A 25,516-nucleotide genomic window follows, 5' to 3' on the forward strand; every position below is an offset into this window, starting at 1 on the left:
TGTCTTTGCCATCAATAAAAGTATTGTCCCCAGGTTAAGTATTCTGATGTTTTAGAGCACACTATCCTGTGCTTTGACACACAGGAAGTACAGTTAGAAGTTGACACAGTTAGAAGTACTTTAACAAAACTACCAACCACAGATACACACGTTACCCAAATTTAAATTCAAGGAAATAGAAGTTTTATAGTCAAGAAATCTAAACAAAGGAAAAAGGATACATTTCTTCATTAATCTCCAAGTCAAAGCTACTGTCTCCCAGATTTTGCTCTTTTAGAGCTTTTATCACTTTTAATACTCCAAATTATTTAAAACACCCTTAACATTTTAAACTACTTTAATATAAATAATAAATATTAAATATGACTTGATTTCTTAACAAGATAAGCTTCATGAAGGGCACCTGAGTGGCTCAGTTGGTTGAGAGTCTGTCTTCAGCTTGGGTCATGATCCCAGAGTCCCGGGATCAAGCCCCGAGTCAGGCTCCCTACTCAACGGGGAGTCTGCTTCTCCCTCCTTGTGCCTGTCTGCGCATACTCTTTCTCTCGCTCGTTCTCAAATAAATAAAACCTTTTTTTAAAAAAAAGATAAGTTTCATAAAATCAGTAGGTAGGTGGCTATCTTCAAATTTAGTGGAAGTCTATCTATAAAAGGTATTTCACAGATCACTTATCTCCTTACAGTGGCCTGAAATCACAAACTTTGGGCTCATTTAAGCTAACATTATTGGCAGGAAACAGTTGTGAAGCTCATCATCTTTAAGCAGTGGAGCCATAGGCCATTCAGCTTGTGATCTCTTCCATCAATCAAGTCTTGGTATCATCTCAGCATAGCAGAGTTAAAAGAGCATCTAATTTCAACTTGAAATGAGTTTAGCTGTTCCCACTCTCTCCCTTAACTATTTTGACATCACTTAAATCAGGAATTCTCAAGGTGTACATGTGATGGTAGAGGGACAGGGTCTCTGTGTGGAGAGGCATATAGAAGCACAATAAAGGCCTGCGTGTACAAGGGGTGATAAAAGGTTGACTACACTTTTAAATCAGGGTAATGGGCAATAGAAACAGGCCATATCTGTTGGATGCACTGGAGAAGAAAAAGTTTGAGAATCATTGATTTTAATAAAGCTTAGTATTCACTGTAAGAGTAAAGGTATTTTATGGTACTTATTAATTACATTTAGGAGGATATTAAAATAGTATTGGACATAATGAGAAGTTATCATTATATTCAGAGAAATGATACTTTAGTTGTCATCTGTATTTTAATAAGGTATAACAATAATGCATATGGGAACAGAGTCCACATGAACACTACTATCAAATCAAACCAATCAAACTGATGATGCTGACTCTATTCACTTCATACCAAATACACTCAGAACATAAATTTTATAGTTATGAAGATTACCTCAAAGGAAATGCAGTTTAAGAACTGCACTAGTTTAAAAAATGCACTTCTTTCAGGATGCAATATAAAAGGCAGTACTCTGTAAAGTTTACAACCTGCTATGAATGAAGATACAGTATAAAAGATCAAAAGGAGAAAATACTAAATTGTAGCTCTGTCAGCCCAACTCAGTTTTATGACCTGGACAGGATATTTTTCACATGGCTGTTATAAGAACACCTGATGACATAAGGTTCTCCAGAAAACCACTGAGCTGATAGCTGCAGGCTCAGTTGATTATACAGACTGGAGTCTGTATATTCCTTTAAGAGTATATATTCCTTTAAGAGTCTCAATTTAGTTCTGGTAAAATCTGCTCTGAAGATATATTTCTAAACATATTGGACTATACCCATAAACCAAAATACTGTCTCATAACCTAATAATATATATAATCTTCATTTTTAAGAAACTATTACTTATTTGTTAACCTGAAACTAATAGCTTAGGAATCTCTCAAACCTATTTTGAAAACCCAATGCAATCACCATGATGACATTATGACCATTATAGATACTTGCAGACTACGTTCGTATGGGGTTTGGTGAGCTCCCACTCCTCTCTAGAATTCTGGGACACATTCTCACCATTTCTGTATTCATAAAGCAATCAAGTAGTAAGGACTGAAGGACAACGTTCTACTCCTGTGTATAATAAACATGTTACGGCTAACGTTATTAACTATATTACTAATAAAAATGAGTTTAGAAATAAAATTTGTCGCAAAGGGAAACCACTACAGGAGCACAATGCAAATAACTATGGGTTCCATTAAGGAAACTCTGTCAATAGGTTTAATAACATCTGCAACATGACAAGAAACATGTCAGCGTTTCTTATATACATTCATACAGGAATAATTAGAAACCCAAAACTTAAAAGCAACATTCTCACAAAGAGAATGCAGAAAAAAGTACAATGGTGAAGTTTTGATATGTAAACCCTATTATATGGTGCTTTAGCTTTGAATCTTGAAGCATATTTTCTAGCCATTATCCAAGTCTTTTCCTGGCAATAAATTAGACGCGGATGAAGGTACATGAACCACTCCTGCCCCTCAGACCTATACCACATGGTTCACCGAGGGATCTCTACTGCACAGGATACAAAGAAAAGATTATAGAATTCTAACTTATTGACAGGAGCAGCAGCAGCAAATCAAAAACAGCCCCCTGCAGCCTAAATCTGGGCAATTAGATTTAGAAAGCCTAATTTATCTAACTCAGATTTCATTTATTTCACCATCCCAACCCTCTCCATCACCCCCTCCACTCTGCAATTATTTTCCTGTTAAGAGGGCATTTTATGGACATTATAATAGAAGACAAAGAGTAAGGCAAGGAGGTATTTCTGCTGGGGTGACCAGGAGAATATGCGGGGAATTTATGGAGTATTGTTCATTGCCTTCAGCCTGATGAACTGAACCTGAGCTCTGAAGTCCCCTATTACACCTGTCTTCGAGAAGGCTCTCAGAGCAAGTGTCCCATTTCACTAACAGGAGTTAAATCTGTGAGGGCAAAGCACTGACACTGAGATGAACTGCGGTTTAAACTAACTTATTAACTGGCTATGCCCCATCACCTTTCCAACCCCTCTGGATTTTGTGGGGGTAATGAATATACCAGGACAACAGACACAAACCAGGACTGTTCCAGGTAAACCTGCACATGTAGTCACTCTGTGTGTAGGACAGCTCCCATTACAAACAAATACTATTACCACAAAAATATTTGTACAGCATAGTTTTTACCCTGTATGCATTAATCAATCATATAGTTTTAAATAAGCATTATCAATAAATTATAGTATTGAAACATACAGTTAATATCCTTTTCTCACGGCTAGTACTGCAGAGCAGGGGTCAGTCATCAAAGCATTCTTGACCTGCAAGTGCTAATGCACCGTTTTGTTCCCCTTGGTTTGAATGATGCTCAATGTTTGTCTTATGCATTTATAGTCTCTCTTTCTGCAATTATTTTGTGCTCTGATGAATACTTTATTCCCATGATGGTTATGCAAAGGAATGTAAGAAATAGGCCTGAAGGTACCAGGCCAGTGCCAGGAAGAACGTCATGCCAAATGTTAAATACAAGTTTTGCAATGGCCCAAAGCCTCTTTTAAAAAAGATCAAGTGAGCACAGGCAACAAAAATAAAAATAAATAAATTGGACTACATAAAAATTAAAAACTGTTGTGCATCAAAGGATACAATCAACTATGGCTCATCGTTCTGGCTCATTGCCTCCTAATCAATATTTCTTTCTCCTTTAAGTCCTATATATATATATACTTTAAGATTTTATTTATTTTATTTGAGAGAGCGAGTGAGCACTTGAGTTGAGGGAGAAGCAGATGGAAAGGGAGAGGCCAACTTCCCGTTGAACAGGATGCAGGTTTGGGGCCTGGTCCCAGGGATCATGACCTGAGCTGAAGGCAGATGCTTAACTGACTGTGCCACCCAGGGTCCCTTAAGTCCTATATTATTAAAACTTTGCAGTGAATGGTTCCTTTGGAACAATCACAAACATAGGATGAGACACAAAGCCACTTTTAAGAAAGAGTTTATTAGAGTTACAAAACAAAAACTTTGGGAAATTCCCTGTAAGTAGAAGTGAGAAGCAATGGGAATTCTAACAGCCTTGACTACTGAAGTGCTGCCCTCTGGACCTGCCCAACCATTTACTAGTCTGTGACATAAGCAAGTCACAATTTCCTTAGGGCCATAGTGTCCTTATCTCGAAAATGAGGACAATACCTATATCTACTGTGAAGAATATCTACTTTATAGCATTGTGATAAAGATCACATGAAATAATGTGTTGGAAGATATTTAAACACTGTAGCACAACACAAATGTTGGTCATTTGTGGCAGAGGTGTGACTGGGGGCAATCCTTTGACTGCCATCTGAACCTCCTACTCAAGTTTGAGCTTCTACCTTATTTTGCCTTTACCTAATGTAAGCAGATTCCCTGGTCTCTGAACTGCCTTCATCATGTCTTATAGAACTCCTATCTCAAATAACCAACTGCTGGGCATGTGAACTCTGTTGCAATGCACAGCCTTGCTCTGACCTTGTGGGTAAATCTCTGCCTCTACTCTACTCTGTAAATAAGCTTATTCCACTTAGGCCCCAGAATTGATATATCTAGGGACATTCACTCTCCCAACTCCTTCCAATATCATTTACTCATGCTCATGAGTAAAATGAAATGACAAAATCTCAGAGAGGTGAGTGTATTCCATGTGGTTATTGCTGGTATTTCTCCTTTCCTTTCTAATTAAGCTTGGAAGAGTAGTCTATACTTAAAACTGTATTTCCTGACCTCTCATTTCATTTATTCATTTCCCTTTAATTTTTATCAGTCATACATGCAGTACTAAAAACATAAAATAGTGGAGAAAGATTTATAATGTAAGGTTTATAATGAAAATCGAGAATCCTCATTCCTCCTTACCCACTTCTCAGGACACTTCTGAGTACCTCCTCTGGCCACTTTTCTTTCTTTTTTTTTTTTCCCTCTAAGATTTTATTTATTTATTCATGAGAGACACAGAGAGAGGGGGGCACAAACACAGGCAGAGAAGCAGGCTCCATGTAGGAAGCCTGACATGGGACTCGATCCCGGGTCTGCAGGATCACACCCCGGGCTGCAGGTGGCGCTAAACTGCTGTGCCACCAGGGCTGCCTTGGCCACTTCTTTTTTTAGATCTTCTGGTAGTTACATCCTTACCATGAATTAGTATCTTTATGTTGCTATTTATTGATACATCAATTTAAAACATTATATATTAAGTCCTTTCTAGGAAAGAGGAGAATTGAGCCTACTTACACTATGCTCTACTCATTTCACTTTTAGGTATTTTTTCTTCTACTAGTTTTTCTTCTATTTTTTCCGTATGAGTTGTCTTTGAAGGACAATTTATATGTAAGAAAATGGAACTATTTTAAGTGTCCAGTTAGATGCATACTGACACATGGTAACCATCATCACTGTTAAGATAGAAACATTTCTATCACCCCAAGAGTTTCCACATTCCCTTGTACAGTCAAGCTCATCCTAACCCTCAGTACTAGAGATGGAGGATGATGACATTGCACAATACTGTGAATGTACTTAATGTACTGAACTGTACACACATAAAAATACTACATTTTATGAGAATATGTTCCAAACAAAATTCTGGCTTATGTCTAAAACGAAAAAAACTTAAACTTTGGAGAGAGTAAGGAGAGGTATGTCAAACACAAGAAACACTCTGAAGGATAAAAAATAGAACTATAGAATAACATCAATGCTAATAGCTGCTTTTACTGAAGCTTCTTAGATGCCAGGCACAGTGCTAAATGTCCTATGTGGACTCATCCATTCAGACGACTACATGAGACAAGGGAGAGATTAGAGAGATTAAGTTATTAGCTGATGGTCTTGCAGCTGAAAGGTAGCAGCAACTGTTTAAGCCCAGGTTGCTCTGGTCTAAAGCTCATGTTCTAACCCACTATTTTGTCTGGACACTTCGGCATCAGAGGGCTGGAGAAAGAGAGAGACATCAAAACTTCCCTTAAGCATTCAAGCTTAAGAGTAATGATAACAAAATGATCTAGGGACACCTTTTATATGCCTGACACATATGGAATGAAGAAGATTCAAATTAGATGAGGCAGGGAAGCAAAGCTGTATATATATATATGAAAGTAGGACCAGGAGTGAGCTGCCTAAGAGGTAGGAACAGAGGACAGAATAGACTCTAAAAGAGTCTCATCCAAGTCTACACAATTCCCAGCAACATAAGTGAAATAAATATTGACTAAATGAAATAAAACCAGTCTATAAAAATGTATTCTTTCTCTGAATGCATTTGAAAACAAAAAAAGCAAAAAGATAAACTTTGCTTTCTTTCTCTAAAAGAAGAAATTTAACAGATTATGGCAATCATTCACATTCAAATCATAAAGAAAAAAACGACTTTTGGTCCAGATTACACTTTAACACCGTTGTAGGTCTCATGTGTTAAATGTTCTCATATTAAAGATTCTAAGAGGCAGATAATGATTACATGCAATTTAAGTTGCCATATAAAATCCATACTGTCACTGAATGCTTCATTTTTCTAAAGAGACTGAAAGATTGTAAGAACAGATAACTCTAGGGCAGCCTCAGTGGCCCAGTGGTTTAGCACTGCATTCAGCCCAGGGCGTGATCCGGAGACCTGGGATGGAGTCCCATGTTAGTCTCCCCGCATGGAGCCTGCTTCTCCCTCTGCCTGTGTTTCTGCCTCTCTCTCTCTCTCTCTCTCTCTCTGTCTCTCATGAATAAATAAATAAAATCTTAAAAAAAACAGATAAGTCTAAAAGTGACTGACTCTAAAAACCCAGATCAGATTCAAGCAAACTGTCCTATAGTCCTTTCCAGAGTTAGCATCTGTCCACACACTATCCCAAGAAAACATTTGGTAATGTGTTAATGCTAAGAATTGGAGAGACATGTCTCACTTCCAGAGGCTTAAAATAATGGGTACATGCTCTGTTTACCTCAAAAATCAAATTGGCATCTTCTACTAAGATATCAAAAATTTTTTTCACCGTACTTTTAAGAATTTCAATGTGAATATATACTATACCTTGTTCCAATCTCAAGCCAGCTGCCATAATCCTTGACCAAGAAGAAAAAATGCTGTAAAATAAATACATGGCTCCATTAAAAAACAAAGGTATTTTGATTCAGATGAAAAACAATGTTATTTTAGGATTAAGAGTTTCAGATTTCTGACCTCTCATAATTACTATCTGACTAGAATCTGTAAGAATATGCCCTTTACAAAAATTTTTGCTTGGACTACATGAGCAATATCCTAAAAGCCAGATGTAGCATCACCGTTCAATCAAATGAATACAAAAGTGACATTTACGAATAACTAAAAATAAAGATAACCAACTTAATTTTTTTTAAAGTATGCTGTAATGCAACATGGGGCTTGAACTCAAAACCCCAAGATCAAAAGTCACAGGCTCTACTGACTAAGCTAACCAGGTGCCCCAAAGACAACCAATTTTAATAAAAGATACTAAATAATACCAAGACCTCAGTGAAAAAAAGCCATATCATCCATTTATCAACAAATATCTACTGATAGCCTACTATGTGTGGTCAATTTCAGAAATATATTGGATATCTAGTTCAACAGAACACAAAAATGCTCTCATCTAAATCAAGTGACTAGGAATCTGACTGGGAAGTTACACTACTTGGGGTCTCTAATCGGTTCTAGCACACGATGTTATACATGAAGAATTAGCTCTACCCAAAAAGAAGTCTTGCCTTTGCCTTCAGTTACTTGGAGTGACTCCTAGGACCAAGAAATGTCATGCCCGATGGGAGTATTTTTGCTTTGGGGCCTTAGTCACTGGGCAGTCTAATAATGTGATTTATACTGTGGGCTTTGGGCCATGCGGTATCAGTTCCACCTTAGAAGGACTGAACATTAAAGGTCAGCCATGGCAACAAAATGTGATTGATCCTTATTAAAAAGTTGATACTGGGCTCTGGTGAGCCTCATTGGCATACTCCCTATGAACACCACACATTAATGCTGGAAGAGTAATGCTGGCTTAGTAATTCTGACTCCACAGGAGAGGAGGACCAGAGCTCCACATCCGGACCCTTCCTAGACTCTGCCTTCTGAGGCTCCTCCCTTGGCTAACTTTAATCTGTATCCTTTCCTGTAATAAACCGCAACTGTGAATATGATGGTTTACAGTGAGTTTTGTCCTTCTAGTGAATTATCAAAGCTGAGGGCAGTTTTGAGAACCCCATGAACTTGAAGGTGTAAAATAGGTTCTTTTTCTTGATATACTACATACAAGAGGTCCACCTGCATGCTCCTTACTCAGAACTCAAGTAGTAGAGCCATTAACTTAGTAACATCTTTCCACCTGAAAAGCTCCACTTCCCCTCTTTCCTTCCTTCCCTTCCTTTTCTCAATCTCAGAGAATGGTTAGAAAAATCAACATTTCAAGTAGGAAAATGATGTATTATCTAAATCAAAAGTTAGCTTTTTCTGTTAACTTTCTATGGAAGGCTCATTTCAGAACAATGCACCATAGAAGAGTAAGGTATAAAATGACAGGTTCAAATAAATCAAGCAAAAAGACTTTTGACATCTTCAAAAGAACACCATTTCTGCATAAGTCATATAAAAAGAAAGTAATTTTATATGTGTAAATTATGGCATCACTTATAACTTAATACCTAAAGATTTCACATGCAGAAATGCATTCAGATTTCTCTTGATTAAATTAAATCAGCACTTAGCTTCTCAATCTTTATACTAAATATCCAATAATGTCTTACCAAAGCCATAATGTCTGATATGATGAGAACCATGAGAAAAAGGCTGGAAAAAAATAAAAGGAAGATTACACATAATAGAACAGGCACATTTTTAAGGCACATTAACATAAAAATGAGAATAATAAAATAATCCTCTATTAGTATTTTTGCTTCTGAAAAATACTACTTTAGACAAGAGCTCTTTTTGCTTTATAATGAGCAACTGTCCCACAGTGATGGGCTGGAATTCAAAAATGCTATTTAACATTTTGAATATTTATTTTGATAGGAAAAGGACATGAATTATGATATTTATTTATTTATTTATTTATTTATTTATTTATTTATTTTGGAGGGAGAGAGGGAGAGAAGGAAGGGCAGAGGGAAATGGAGAGAATCCCAAGCAGGCTCCATGCTGATGTGGGGCTTGATTTCATGACTCTGAGATCATGACCCGAGTTGAAACCAAGAGTCAGATACTTAATCAACTGAGCCACCCAGGCTCCCAGAATTATGATTTTTAATTAAACTTTTTATTTGAGATAATCACATGTAATTATATAATATAGAGGGATCTCATGTACCCCTGGCCTAGTCTCCCTTAAGGTAATATCTTATAAAACTCTAGGACAATATCACAACCAGGTTATTGACACTGTTACTGTCAAGATAAAGAAGGTTTCCATTACTACAAGGATCCCTCATGATACTGTTTTATAGCCACATCTATCCTCCCTCCACTGAACTCCTGCCAAATCCCTAACTCCTGAAAACCAGTAATCTGTTCTCCATTTCTATAATTTTGTCATTTCAAGAGTGCTGCATAAGTGGAATCACTCATATCACTCTTTGTAACCTGTTGGGATTGTGTTTTTTTCACTCAGCATAATTCCCTTGAGATTCATCTAAGGTATTGTGTTAATAGTTTGATCTTTTTTATTGCTGAGTGGTACTCCATTTATGGATGTACCACAGTCTGCTTAACCATTCAAACACCAAAAGACATTATAAATAAAGATGCTATAAATGCCTGAGTATAGTTTATGCAAACCTAAGTTCTCATTTCTTTTTTTTTTTTTTAAGATTTTATTTATTTATTCATGAGAGACACAGAGAGAAAGAGGCAGAGACATAGGCAGAGGGAGAAGCAGGCTCCATGTAGGATACCTGATGTGGGACTTGATCCTGGGTCTCCAGGATCATGCCCTGGGCTGAAGGCAGACACTTAACTGCTGAGCCACCTAGGCATCCCTAAGTTCTCATTTCTTTAGGAAAACTACCATGGAATGTAATTGTTAAATCTTATGGCTATTGCATGTTACCTTTAATAAGAAACAAAAACTCTTTTCAGAGTGGTTATACCATGCACCTACCCATCTGTAATACATGAGAACAATTAATGATACTTCACTGTGGTTTTAATATGCATTTCCTTAATCATTAAGGATGTTGAACAGCTTCAACCCCATCTATACATGCTCTCAGATCTTTTGCTCATTTTCTCATTAAATTGTTTGGTGTTTACTGTTGAGTTTTAAGAGTTCTTTATATATTCTGGATAATAGCCCTTGGTCACATACATAGTTTGTAAATATTCTCTGTCAGTATATAGCTTGTCTTTTCATTCTCTTAAAAGGGTCTTCTTTTTTATAGAGCAAAATCTCTTAATTTTGATGAAGTCCAATTTATTAATTTTTCCTTATATGGATTATGGTTTCCGTGTGAAGCCTAACTCTTTTCCTAGCCCAAATCTCATAGATTTTTCTCTTACACTTTTCCTAAAAGTTTGAATCTGTGGTCTATTTTGAGTTAACTTTTATGTAAGGTGAAAGATTTTCATCAAGATTTTAAAAAACACACCATGCCTACTTGATTTTCATAAGAAGGCAATGAAGAACATAATGCTCATGTGTAATACAGAATCCTAGCTTTCTGATTTGCAGAAGAAATGGAAAAATTTCCCTCTCCCATTAAGGTATCATAGCAATTAGGTAATAAAAGGGAAAAATGCAAATCCTAAAGTGTTCTCAGATTTTAAAATTTCTATATAGAATACAAAGGTGCAAGAAAACTGTAGATTTCCCTCATTTCACAAGTTGAATGTTCTAAAAAAGTCTTTCTTCCAGGGAAAACTCATGTGATCAATTACTGAATTGCATTACTGAGCCAGTTGAAATGACTAAGCCAGTACGCTTAGTCTAAAATCATCCTTGATTTCTTTTTAAGAACTGTTTTTCAGGGATTACTGAGGGGCTCAGTGGTTTAGCGTCTGCCTTCAGCCCAGGGCGTGGTCCTGGAGTCCGGGATCGAGTCCCGCATTGGGCTCCCTGCATGGAGCCTGCTTCTCCCTCTGCCTGTGTCTCTGCCTCTCTCTCTCTCTTGTGTCTCTCATGAATAAATAAATAAAATCTTAAAAAAAAAAAAGACATAACTTTTTCTAGTTAGAAAAGGTCTGAAAATACAGTAATGGAACTCAATAATTCACAAACACAGACATATATAGCACAAGTCAGACATCATATCTAACTGAAGTGTTATGTATCATTCAAAACAAGTCTGATATAACAGACATACAAGTGCGTTACACTAAGAGTTTGTGGAGGACACAATGATAATTCAGTACAACCTTCTATCCAAAGCACCGATTCTCAAAGTAACAATCCCAAAGAAAGCTCTGTCTAGAATAAACTTTAATGGTTCCAATTACTGAATCCATTCCAATTTACACAGCCCCAATTATTACAAAATGCTTTCCTTCTTTGAATCAAAATCAGTGAAACAAAAATTCCACCCTATGGCACTAGTTCTTCTGAGACAAGATGAAAAAAATAAATAATCTACACATTTAATGTAAGCCTATCAAAATACCACCAGCATTTTTCACAGAGCTAGAACAAACAATCCTAAAATTTGTATGGAACGGCTAAAGACCTCAAATAGCCAAAGCCTTGAGAAAGCAAAGTAAAGCCTGAGGCATCACAATTCCAGACTTCAAGCTATATTGCAAATTTGTAGTCATCAAGACAGTATGGTACTGGCAGAAAAACAGACACATAGATTAATGGAACAGAACAAAAAATTCAGAAATGGACCCATAAATATATGGGCAACTAATATTTGACAAAGCAGGAAAGGATATCCAATGGAAAAAAGACAGTCTCTTCAACAAATGGTGTTGGGAAAACTGGAAGCAACAAGCAGAAGAATGAAACTGGATCACTTTTTTACACTATACAAAAAAGGAAATTCAAAATGGATGAAAGACCTAAATGTTAGACAGGAAACCATGAAAATCCTAGAGGAGAACACAGGATTTGACATTCGCCATAGCAGCTTCTTAGACTCATCTCTGGAGACAAGGGAAACAAAAGCAAAAATGAACTACTGGGTCTTCAGAAAAAAAGGCTTCTTGGGGTGCCTGAGTGGCTCAGTTGATTGAATGCCTGACTCTTGATTTTGGCTCAGGTCATGATCTCAGGGCTGTGAGACTAAACTCCACAACTAGTGTGGAGCCTGTTTAAGCCTGTCTCTTTCCCTATTCCTCTTCTTTTGCCTTTCACTCCCTCTCTGCTTTTCACTCTCTTCCTGTCTGGAAAAAAAAAAAAAGGATAAAATGTTTCTGCATAGTGAAGGAAACAATTAACAAAACTTAAAGGCAACCTTCGCAATGGGAGATATTTGCAAACGACATATCTGATAAAGTGTTAGTATCCAAAACCCATCAAGACCTTATTAAACTCAACACCCAAAAAACAACTAATCCAGTTAAGAAATGGACAGAAGACACGAATAGACATTTTTCCAAAGAAGACATACAGATGGCTAACAGACACATGAAAAGATGCTCAACACACTCATCAATAGGGAAATATAAATCAAAACTATAATGAGATATTACCTCACACCTGTCAGAATGGCTAACATTAATACAAGAAACAATGGATGTTGGAGAGGATGTAGAGAAGGGAACCCTGTAACACTTACATTCTTAGTAGGAATGCAAACTGGTGCAGTCATTCTGGAAAATGATATAGAGGTTCCTCAAAAAGTTAAAAATAGAACTACCCTATGATCCAACAATTGTACTACTGGATATTTAACCAGAGGATACAGAAATACTGCTTTGAAGGGACACGTGCATCTCTACCTTGACAGTTTTTCATTGTGCCAGTCTTAGGACACAGTTACCACACACACACACACACACACACACACACACACACACATTCCTCCACTTCTCAATCCACAGATTACCAGTTCTTCTTAAACCTTGAAATCCCTGCTAAAAATATGTATCCACTAACACAGATAGAAAGTACATGTCATTTACCATTTTTTATTGCATCTAAGTATTTCTTCTGTGATATTGACAAGGTATAAATGTTTTTACTGTTAAATTTATGTAAATATCCTGTAAAAATACTAAATTAAACTAGAAAGAAATTTCTACTATTTTTAAACAGTGGAAGAAAATCTTTTAAAATTATTACTGTTATTATGGCATATGCATAATAATATGCTAAACCCAGTTCTAGCTTAAACTCATCAAAAAGAACATGCAAATTTATGCTAATATTCGTTATTTCTTTCAGCATTGAATATGCCAGTTTGATTCAAGAATAACAGAGGTGCTAAGAAGCTTTGTATTTATCTCAAGTGTCTTTCAGAGAGGCTGATCAGTCCTGTGCTGATAAGGCAATTTCATTAGTTAAAAAAAGCAAAGTTGAGTTCATGGCTTCTTTTCCAGAGTCTTTATTTATTTATTTATCTTTAGATTTTTAATTTATTTATTCATGTGAGACACAGAGAGAGAGGAAGAGGCAGAGGCAGAGGGAGAAGCAGACTCCATGCAGGAACCCTGATGTGGAACTCAATCCCAAGACTCCGGGATCACGCCCTGAGCCAAAGGCAGATGCTAAAACACTGAGCCACCCTGGTGTCCCCAGAGTCTTGACTGCTCCAGAAATTCCTCAAAATTTAGAATAATGCCCATCTCACTTGGCAAATATGTAGAAAATAAGACTGAGAAGCTATGTAAATTATTAACATTTAACACAGTTAAAGCCATGTAAAATGAAATGATGTTAACACATTGGTCTCATACATATTTAAGAAAAAAATCCAAAAGAAAACAGAATGATATCCCTTGTGTTTGTAAGCACAGCTATTATCTATAATAAACAAGTCATTAACTCTAATTTAAAATTTATGTTTTACTGTTTTCTAAGGAAGCTCTTCACCAGCTTGAAAAATATTCTAATAACATTTTATTGTTGAGAAAGCATGTGTCTGCTAGAGGCCCTAATCAACTAATTTTCTCTAATGACAGCTGAACTCTGGCTATAAGGGTACAATCTTTTTTTTTTTTTCTCATTTTTATAATAAACATCCTCTGTTGCAGCATTGTAGCAATCATATATCTAGTCTCACGACCTGAACCTGGGCAAGTCCAATGCGTCTTAAACATTCACCTTACCTTTTTGATGATAACTGGGTAGTTAACTGAACCGCTTCAAAAGCACACATCACAAGAACAAAGGGAATTAAAATCTGTTCAAAAGGATAACAAAACAACAAACCATGCCATGGGTAGCTGAAACTTTTGAAAAACTTAAAAATGAATGCTATTTTTGCTTATAGCAATACTTCAACTTCTCAAATTTTACCTATATTAGTGAAGAGCAAGCTCTGAAATAAAACCATGACATCAATGACATACAGAATATTGATGAAATGGATTTAAAATCTACATCAATAGCATATGTAATAAAAAAAGATAAATATCAACTCTCATTCTAAATAAAACCTCATAGAAATTTCTGTTCTAACTTATTATAATTAATGACCATGTTCAAATGATTCTAAGAGAATATGAGAGGCACAGAATGCCCAAATCAAATAATTTACAGAATCTAGTAATTTGATTCACAGATCCCTGAACCCATCTGGTCACTTGATACTATAACTCTACAAACACGATTCAGCTGCTCTGCCATTCTGTTTTGTTCAATTATCTTAATATAACTTTATTTCTGAGTATACAAAATTCACACCCACTGTAAAAAATTTATTAAGAAATTAAGAAAGGTATATTATAATTTATACTGGTTGAAAATCCATAATCCAGATGGATATCTGGATCAACACTTGATATTTTGAGATACTGCTTTCTAATAACCAATTGAAAAAAATATATATATACTTGATGTCTAATAAGAAAGAAAAAAGATATGCAAAAGGAATGATGTTCAAGACTGTAAGATTCCTTCAAGTGAAGGACCTAAGGCTAAAATAGAGTTTGGGAGAACCTTCACTTTGGCCACATCAGTCAAAAAAAGCATCCAGTGCATTATGTCAGTAAAGCTCTGAATGAGGCTGGAGAGTAAAGATCTAGTATTCTAATTTAAACTTTTGTTTTTTACTATTTTCTTATTTTTAATGAAAGGCCAATGGTTTCCAAAAGAGTAAGAAAAGAACTACTACCATTAAAAAAATAATTGAAAATTAAAAAAATAATGCATATTTTAAAATAACTCAGTAGGTAAAAAAATAAAAATAAATAAAAATTTACAAAATAACTCAACAGAAACTGGAACATGAGGAAACATCTTTTTAGCATTTCCTAAGATTATATTTGTATTAATGCAGTAACAACAACAAAAAAAAGGATATTGGCCCAATTAAGAAACACATACTTAAAAAAAAAAAAAGAAACACATACTTTTGATAATTAGTATGTATATGATCTGAACAGAAGGTAATTAGATTTTAGGCAAATATATACTAACTACATTAAATGTGCCAGGCACTGTGGTAAGACAGGCATAATGATGCTAAAGAAGGAAAGAACATGAATTATATTCCACAGGAGTGTGAACCTCCAAAGCTGAGGAATTTGCCATTATCTTGGTTTTGTCAGCACCTAGCTGGTGCCTGCTGCATTATTGAATGTAAGCATTCAATGATGAATTTGTGGAGTGAATCAATCAATTCTAGGTACACGGATTATGAGAAAAGATTGTAACATGTGGGCAGTCTTGTGGGGAGCATATAGAATCTTTGGGGGCACTGCAGTTCTGATCTGTACTGTCCTTCCCTACAAGCTTGAGTCATCTGTGATAGGACTTCTAGGACTTATTCAGAATCTGTACTCCGTAGAATTTAAATGGGCTTAAGGATAAAGCAAAATGGTTAACTATATTTTGGAGTAAAGCTAAAGGGTCCCACCTCCCATTCAGCATTGTCTGTGAAGGTATCTTCTTTCCCTGCTATTTCACTCTATCAGAATGATTTTATAGTCTTAAAGTCATGTAATGGTACATAATCTTAATGTCACAATGAATCGATAATCTTAAACAGTATCTTAAGTAAATAAGAAAATAAGAAAACTAACCTTCCACATCATCAGGGTTCCCATCATATAAGGACTAAACACAGTCAGAAAGCAATAGACAGAGGCAAGATCAAAGCTAAGGAACCAACATAAAGAAAAAAGATTTTAGAATTCACATTGTAACTTTAAAATAATGTTCTATTACAAAGGATGTCTAAACTAACTTTCTGAAAACTACTCTTACTAAAACACAAGCAAATATCGTACCAAGAATATTAGAAAGCCACTAAAATGATTGGGGTAGATCTATATGTGCTGATACATACCACTCTCCAAAATATATCCTTTGCTATAAAAAGCACAGTACAAAACAAAATCCTAACTTGTATTATCTTTTATTATAAATATGCTGTTTTCTTTTTAAATTACCTGTTAACAGAAGCTATGTTCCCAGTTCCAAAAAATGCTGTCACTAAGAAGAAAACCTAAACAGAGTTAAGGAAATGCCAAAACAAGTCAGAATTCATACAAATTTCTCCTTCATTTAGAAAATATATGCCTAGGGATCCCTGGGTGGCTCAGCGGTTTAGTGCCTGCCTTTGGCCCGGGGTGTGATCCTGGAGTCTCAGGATTCAGTCCTGCATAGAGCTCCCGGCATGGAACCTGCTTCTCCCTCCTCCTGTGTCTTTGCTTCTCTCTCTCTCTCTCTCTCTCTCTCTGTCTATCATAAATAAATAAATAAATCTTTAAAAAAAAAAAAAAAGAAAGAAAAGATATGCCTATCCTACCACGAGCATACATTGATTTTTAACCTGTGCATTTGGCCATAAATTGTTATAAGTGAATGTTCCATTATATCTCCTTGCAAATGCATTTTGAAGAACCAGACTGAAGAAGCAAAATGTGCTAAGAACAGGAGGCATGGGAGCTTATCCTCACTTGTCATTTTTCTTTTCTCTAGCAGAAATGAGTCAGAGTATTGTTATCTGTAGTTGGCCACTGATGGTTTTTTAATAAGAGAACAGGAACCTAGTGGATCAGACAGATATTTTCAGGAGAAATACTGTTTCATTTTATATACACTTCCTCTGTGCCTACTACATGTGAAACGTGTCAGGATCTTTGGAAGACTCAGAAGGAAATAAGATACCATATTCTCCAATAATCCAACAGAGAATGAGACATGAGAAAACTTTAGACATCTTTTTGACACTTTGTAAGCTCGCATTGATTTGTTTTAGTGCAGTAATAAAAGGCAAATATTAATCCTATTGGTGTCTAAGAACTAACTGCTAGGAAAATACTGTCTGGCCCATTGAAAGCACTTAATGAGTGTCAGCTATTTTATTATTACACAAAAGTGGTAAAGAATTATGACAACTTTCGGTGAAAAAGTGGCATATGAGTTGGTGACTTGAACCTCAAATGTACTCATGGATCTATTCATTCAAGCAATGAACTAACCAACCAACATTTATTGTGTCTAGTGTATGTCAGAGGCAGAGTCAGGCACCAAGAATATAAATATGAATAAAAGAGTCTCAAAGTGCTCATAAGTTAACTAAGATTATGGTGATCTATAGAAGTTTACGAGAGGCATTTTAAGGTAAACAGGGGAAATAAAAGACATAATCAGGAAACATTAAGAGCTGTGGTAGAAGCTTAGGGTTTATTGAAGGATACAGTGAAAGATAAAGCAGGAATACAGATTGGTGGCATATTAATAAAAAGCCTTGAATTTTACTGTGGAGACAATGAAAAGCCAGCAAACATCTTAGGTGAGTGATACAAACAAACACCAGAGACAGTGAGATATTCAAATCAGGGAGATAAATAATTATAGGCAGGAAATAAAACTGGGAAGCTATTTCGGTAGTTGATGTCAGGGGCAAGGAAGATCTGCACTGGTGCAGTGGGAGCAGAAATGGAAGAGGGGAGACAGTGGGACTTTAGAACTGGACAAGTAGTTAAATATGACAAGTGTGATGGTCTGGATGACTAGGAATATGGCCTCCAGAGAGAGACTTTGGGGAGGGGTGGGCGGTTGTTAGTCAGTTTGGGACATATATTTGGTGATGTCCAGCAGAATATTGGACATATGGCTTGTGAGGTCAAGAGAGGCCAAGGCTGGAGAAGTAAATCTCAGAGTTGCTGGCACAGAGGTGTCAGTCAAAGCTATAGGAGAGGGTGATAATATCTAGGCAGCATCAGAGAAGGTTAAGGAAAAGGTAGAGCTTGGAGAAGAACATCATTCAAGATCAGACAAGGATACAGTACATTTTAGTGAAGGAGAATAGAGATAATACAAAAGCTAAGAGAACCTGGAACATGTCCTGGAGGTAAAGGAAAAAGAAAGTGAAGTCAACAGAGTTGAATGTTATCGTGGTCAAATAAAACTGAAGACCAGACTGTGCAGTCAGGGTATAGCCGCAGCAGGGACATCTGACAGATTTAGAGCACTACTGTGTGCCACACTACCATGGGCCAGGTACTTCTCAAGGCTGAAGGATATAGTATCTAGATGGGGAGAAAATGGTAGCAGCAACTACAGATTTTTCTTTCAAGGAGCTTGGTAGTAAACAAAAAAGACGAGATGAAATTATACTTTAGGGATGCAGGGTTTAAGGGAAGAAGTGTTGATTAGCAGAGGGTGAGTGTAAGGACTCTGCAAAGAGACAGAGAGCAAATCTAAGGGCAGAAGCAAGAGGAGGGAAGGAGAGTACCACGCTAAGTTCAGAGGAAATACCTCCCGCAAATTTCTTTTTTTTAATTTTTATTTATTTATGATAGAGAGAAAGAGAGAGAGAGAGAGAGAGAGGCAGAGACACAGGCAGAGGGAGAAGCAGGTTCCATGCACCGGGAGCCCGATGTGGGATTCGATCCCGGGTCTCCAGGATCGTGCCCTGGGCCAAAGGCAGGCGCCAAACCGCTGCGCCACCAGGGATCCCTGAGAATTTCTTGAAGCTGGTCAGCCAGCCTTCCCAAAGTGAGACTTTATTTTGCCATATTGTCTTTCAAACTTCTGACAGTAAGAACTTCCACACAATACTGCCTCTGAGGTGGTCCAAAAACCTTGTCAGGTAGATGTTATAGAACATGAGTAGAGTATAAAATACACATAAAAAGTACAAACCAAACTCATATTAGTGGTTTCTTCTGGATGAGGGAGATTAGAGTGGAGTTGGAAATTGAAAAAAACTTTAGCTGTGATGTTTTAATTTTTTTTTAATGTGTGACACGTGACCAAATATTAATTGTTGATCTCCTGGATGGTGGGAATACACACATATACATTCACTTGTTATATCATTCTGTGTGCTTTTCTACAGTTTTGATATTTTTTAAAAACATGGACTGTATGAGAAAATTATGGTTGAGAGAGGCGGGTTAAATGGCCTCCATCCAAGTGGTCATGATTAAGTGAGCAGGTGAAGTTATCTTCTTCTTCCACTAAGTGGGCAGTTGCAGTGCCTTAAAAGTCCAAACAAAGGATACAAGGAAAAAAGCCCTCCGGATGTCATCCAGATAGAGATGTCGAAACTGGGTTATATCAAGATTACAGGTGAACTGGAGACTGGTGACCTGTGAGACAATAAGAAATACATGAACACACAAGAAGAGTTCACTTACTTTTACCCTCAAAGGCAATCTTTTAGTCTGGTACAATAGCTAGAAAGTTATCCTGTACTGACAAAAGAAATTAATAAAGCTATTCTTATAGTTTAATTACATCTTATTAAAATCTGCCGAAAGGTAGAATATGTTGCTAATAATATTGAACAGAGTTGTAGTATTGCTGAAAGTATAATAAAAAGGAGAACGAGGCTTTTCTTAATCCTATATAAATGCTTCACTTTTAAATCCCTATATAACTCCTACCTTTTTGAAGTCCTGATTTCTGAGGAGAAGATCAGAGTCCTGATCTTCTAAAACCCAGCTATGGTATTATATTAACAAGGCATGATAAAATCAAATATTTTTGTTTCTTTGTTCTTCTGTTAGAAATTATTTTCTCACTACACAAATGCAAAATATTCCTATTTTTGGTAAAATAGAAAGTCACTCAATTCCAACAAGAAGGACGTATTTTTGCTTAACCCCCTCACCCCAAAACAGAAAAACTCAGTTTAAAGGGAGACCTTCCTCTTCCTCTACTATCCATGTAATTTTCCAGTAATTCTTTGGATGTTTTAATACTCCTTTTTATAGAAAGAAATATCTGTTTTACTTTAAAAAACACAATTTAAAAAATGACACAATGGGGACGCTTGGGTGGCTCAGCGGTTGAGTGTCTGCCTTCGGCTCAGGGCATGATCCTGGGATCTGGGATCAAGTCCCATATTGGGCTCTCCGCAGGGAGCCTGCATCTCACTCTGCCTGTGTCTCTGCCTCTCTCTCTATGTCTCTCATGAATAAATAAATAAAATCTTTAAAAAAAAATGACACAATGAGTCTCATTTTTAGATTTAAATATTTTTTTTTTAAATTTTTATTTATTTATGGTAGTCACAGAGAGAGAGAGAAAGAGAGGCAGAGACATAGGCAGAGGGAGAAGCAGGCTCCATGCACCGGGAGCCTGATGTGGGATTCGATCCCAGGTCTCTAGGATCGCGCCCTGGGCCAAAGGCAAGCGCCAAACCACTGCGCCACCCAGGGATCCCTCATTTTTAGATTTAATATTTATTCAATATTAAAATTTTAGTATCTACTATTATGGACAATCTGACCATTTACTTGAATCTGATCAAAACTGTTTTCATGTAGTTTTAATATTCCAGGGCTGAATGTTAAAAACCAGTAATTATTTAAATACTTAAATAAAGTTTCTTCATTATTGAAATTAATTTTTCTAAATTACCAATTACTCTGTAAGCTCAACTGGAACCAGTTATGGATGGATCAAGGGATCGACCATGAAGGTGTTTTTCTGCAATATTCATTTTATCTGACCTCAGTAAAACTGTAAATATTCTATCACCAATTGCTTATAATTACCTTCAGTTCTAAAATAAAGGCAAGAGACATCAATTTAACTTTATAGCTCAGCATGGTAAATGCGTCCTTAAAATTTACCTGGCTTTTAGCCAATTCAAAGTGTACTATGTTGAATAAACAGCCTAAGATTTGGACTGAGGCCACAATCACTACGGGGGCAGAATAAGCAATCTGGACCAGGACTACTAGAAAGACAAAAGCAACACTGAAAACACAAATGTTACCTTATGATCAAATTCATGAATTGACTTGTGACAACATAAATATCCTTGTGACTATAATAAATGGAAGGAAAGAAAAATTAGACATGAAAACAAAGGAAAATAAGATAGAGAGCATTCTTTCTCCTCCACTCCTTCACCTACATTGATGTTTTTGTACATTAGCGATTCTCAAATAATCTCTAAAAAAGCCCAACCTATTTAATGCCTATAAAAAGAATAAAAATCACACTTTTCTGCTGTAAATCAACAATTTTCTTATAAACTAATTAACTTAATTATTAATAATTAGCTTAATTATGACTGCCTTAAGTGGTACATAGTTTTTAATGAAATAACACTGCAACTTCCTTATAGAATAGGGAATATTTTAATATTCTCAAGTAAATGCAACAATGATTTTGACAAACTACCTTCTGTCTATAGGAAACACCGGATTGCTGCAGAGTTTCTTGTTCCATCTGTATCCAGACAAACATTAAGCATGACAATACTAATGGAAAGAGAGCTTCATACCTAAGGGGAAAGGGGGTTTGGGATGGAAGTGGGAGGGTAGAAAAGAAAAAAAATCATAAAATAAGTAAAAATGCAAATTTATCATAAGAAGTCTTTCTCAACATTAAAACAACCTTGATAATACTTCTTGTTACAATATCACAAAATTTAAAATTTCTAGGCCTTCCAGAAGAAGAAAGTGGGAAAGGAACATTTGAATATGAACTCCAGCACCATCTTTTTTTGAAATTTACGGAATCTTGAGATTATAATTTTAAAAGAGATATTTAAACCATTTATAAAGTAAACAACAAATACATAAGAAAGAAAGAAAACATTAAGACAAAGGTATAAAGATAATGCCTGAGTCAAAATCATTAATTATAGAGCAAGACCAATGTCCCAAATTTTTTTAAAAAATGGATGCAATACAGAACTAAATCTCTGAGAAAGAAAAAAGAGAGAGGGTGCCAATAAACACATGAAAATATATTTGACCTTACTGATAATTGATATGGAAACCAGAACAATAGGAAGATACCATATTCACTTACCACATTTATCTATTAAAAAAGAGTAATGTCAACAAGAGTACAATGAAAACTAACTCTCATACTCTCTCTATAAGAATAAACAGTTTCTGGAAGGCAATCCAACACTCTGCATCAGGAATCTCAAAAATATTTATATACTATAATCCAATAATGTCACTTCTAGGAATTTACCCTGAGAAAACAATATAATATGGGCACTAGAATTATCAAATGAAGATGTCTGTTGTAATACTGTTTCAGAACGAAAAAACCAAAAACAAAAACAAAAACAGGAAACAAGTGAGGGAGTGATTAAATGATGTATAGTACAGCTCTAGGCTAGTACAATGTGGACATTAAATATGTTGACAAAGGAGAAATGTTCATGAGATAAGATAGTGACAGAAGTCTTTTCTAAACGTCTTCCAGCCTAGTTGGGGATAAATGTGCCACCCTTGTAATCCCTCAAATACTCTATTATGGTTCTCACATGATTTTATTTTATTTTTAAAGATTTTATTTATTTGAGAGCAAGTGAGAGAGAGAGAGAGAGAGAGAGAGAGAGAGAACGAGTTGGCGTAGGGGGAAGGGCAGCGGGAGAGGGAGAAGCAGACTCTCCGCAGAGCAGGGAACCAGACATGGGGCTTGATCCCAGGACTCCGAGATCATAACCTGAGCCAAAGGCAGACACTTAACTGACTGAGCCACCCAGGCACCCTAATTCTCACACAATTTTAATCACATGTTCACTGACACGCATTTCACACAAGTTTATAGAAGCTCTGACTCTGCCAGTTTTGTCACCACTGCAGGCCCAGCCAACAATAAATATTTGCTGAGGGAGTTACTTAAGGGGAAGTTAAAACAAAATCAAACTAACCAAACCAAAACAAAAACTTTATTTCTCTCAACTTTTTCAATTATTGAACTCTATTCTATTTAGCACTACTTCCGGGGATCCCTGGGTGGCGCAGCAGTTTGGTGCCTGCCTTTGGCCCAGGGCGCGATCCTGGAGCCCCGGGATCGAATCCCGCGTCAGGCTCCCTGCATGGAGGCTGCTTCTCCCTCTGTCTGTGTCTCTGCCTCTCTCTCTCTCTCTCTCTGTGACTATCATGAATAAATAAATAAAATCTTAAAAAAAAAAAAAAATTTAGTTCAACTTCCACAGGAGTCTTTGATGGCACCATGTTCCTCTACTCAAATTCTTTCTCTGCAGGCATTCTTTTTATCTTATAATTCCCAACTAATTAAGTCACAATAACTTAACTGTTGCATTCTGTAATTGCCTAATACTGTAAAATAAAGTCCTTATTTTATAGCAGCTTACAACTCTATTATACACGTGGGGTAAGCTAATTGTTCTGCCTGTTTGTCTAGCTTTCAGGACACGAGAGAAAAAACAACTGTTGATTAATTGAATCAAGAAAGAGTATGCTCAAGAAAGAGTATGCTCTAAGCAAAAGTGGACCATGATTTTTTTTTTTTTTTGGACCATGATTTTTAAAAAATATTTGCAGTTACATATGAAAGTATTCTTTCTTAATATATGAAAATATAAATTTCATAGTTCTACAAATAGTGTTACTGATTTATTTCCTTTCAGAAACTATAAGCTATGATAATTTTCATTTGTAAAATGTAGATGAATATATCTGATAAAGACATCTTCCTATGGGACTTTATTTCTTCAGACTATCAATATCTTGTATAAAATCTGCATATCTGAATTAATACACTGAGATACCAATAAAATGTCATCACAGACTTAGAGTGTATATAGTAAAATTTACAAAATTAGGATCTACTAGTTTGGTCTCTGCAAATTCAACAGGGCAGAAAAGGCATTAGCTTTGTATTATAGTTTGTTAAGCAAAGGGATGATATAAATACAATTTCAGTGAGAAATGTTTAACAATCTTAAGAGAACTATTTTCAAGCATTACAATAGCTTCTATTTGCATAAAAATAATGAAATGTTGATTAAAATGAATCTTCTTGGGATCCCTGGGTGGCGCAGCGGTTTAGCGCCTGCCTTTGGCCCAGGGCGCGATCCTGGAGACCCAGGATCGAATCCCATGTCGGGCTCCCTGCGTGGAGCCTGCTTCTCCCTCTGCCTGTGTCTCTGCCTCTCTCTCTCTCTGTGACTATCATGAATGAATAAATAAAATCTTTAAAAAAAAATAAAAAAAATAAAAAAATACAATGAATCTTCTTTATTCATTAAATCAAGGATACACTGTTAGAATTTAGAATTACTATTACTGTATTTCTGTAAAGTAATAAAACTGCATTTCTTTTAAATAGCCTATAATTCTGACTGTTCACTAATTTACATAGAGAACCCCCAGATTGTCCAAATAGTGATGTAGAATAATAAAGTGGACTATCAGTTTTACAAAACTGATTTGACATTGAAAACTGTACTAACTGAAATTGTCAGACTGTGCTGTTTTAGGCTATCTCTGTTGCATTTTCTCTAAAGGTAAATATACCTTCACAGAAGACATGAATGATATTTCTGATGTTGAATGATATTTCTTAATACATTCATTTAAGGTCATACTCATTACTACTGTTCTGATTTTACACATGAGTTTTTGCTTTTTAGATTTTCTTAAAATAAATTTACTTATGGAAATATGCTTTGGTATCTTTATGACTATGAAATTGAGGATTTTTAAAAAAATTTTATTCATTTACTCATGAGAGACACAGAGAAAGAGAGAGAGGCAGAGACACAGGCAGAGGGAGAAGCAGGCTCCATGCAGGGAGCCTGACGTGGGACTCGATCCCAGGTTTCCATGATCACGCCCTGGACTGAAGGTGGCGCTAAACAGCTGAGCCACTTGGGCTGCCCTGAAATTGAGAATTTAAAACATTATAATATTTATCCCCAATGTACGTTACATGATTAGCTCATTATATATGACAAAATATTTTTTCACTCAAAATTCAACTTCAATCATCCTTCTTCTTTCTTCCTTCCTCTCTAATCTAGTAAACCAGATCTATTTATATATTTCTTAAATCTTCTGTATTCTTTTAAATGTGTTTATTGCTTTAGAATGTGAAGGCTCAAAAAGAAAAGGGTTTAGTGGTTATTAAGGGACTGTGTAGAAGTTGGCAAATATTTCTGGACCCTCTCAAACACATATCTTCT

At 36.0% G+C, this 25,516-nt stretch overlaps 1 protein-coding gene across 8 annotated transcripts in view; it reads right to left on the reverse strand.

Annotated features, from left to right (window-relative positions):
- PIGN (phosphatidylinositol glycan anchor biosynthesis class N) overlaps positions 1-25,516 on the reverse strand; it is a 104,634-nt gene that overhangs the window by 2,421 nt on the left and 76,697 nt on the right. For 5 of the 8 annotated variants that reach the window (XM_072758029.1, XM_072758028.1, XM_025997699.2 and 2 more), the window contains 8 exons: positions 21,742-21,844; positions 21,332-21,382; positions 19,608-19,694; positions 16,542-16,597; positions 16,173-16,248; positions 14,256-14,329; positions 8,801-8,843; positions 7,071-7,123 (listed from right to left, as the gene is read on the reverse strand). In XM_072758029.1, coding sequence (XP_072614130.1) covers positions 7,071-7,123; positions 8,801-8,843; positions 14,256-14,329; positions 16,173-16,248; positions 16,542-16,597; positions 19,608-19,694; positions 21,332-21,382; positions 21,742-21,844 — 543 coding nt within the window. Of the gene's footprint in view, positions 1-7,070; positions 7,124-8,800; positions 8,844-12,763; positions 12,798-14,255; positions 14,330-16,172; positions 16,249-16,541; positions 16,598-19,607; positions 19,695-21,331; positions 21,383-21,741; positions 21,845-25,516 lie in introns of all 8 variants that reach the window. The other 3 variants (XM_072758030.1, XM_025997700.2, XM_072758033.1) reach the window with 1 other exon arrangement.

Source organism: Vulpes vulpes, chromosome 5, assembly GCF_048418805.1.
Source record: "Vulpes vulpes isolate BD-2025 chromosome 5, VulVul3, whole genome shotgun sequence".
In the NCBI taxonomy this organism is placed as follows: Eukaryota; Metazoa; Chordata; class Mammalia; order Carnivora; family Canidae; genus Vulpes; species Vulpes vulpes.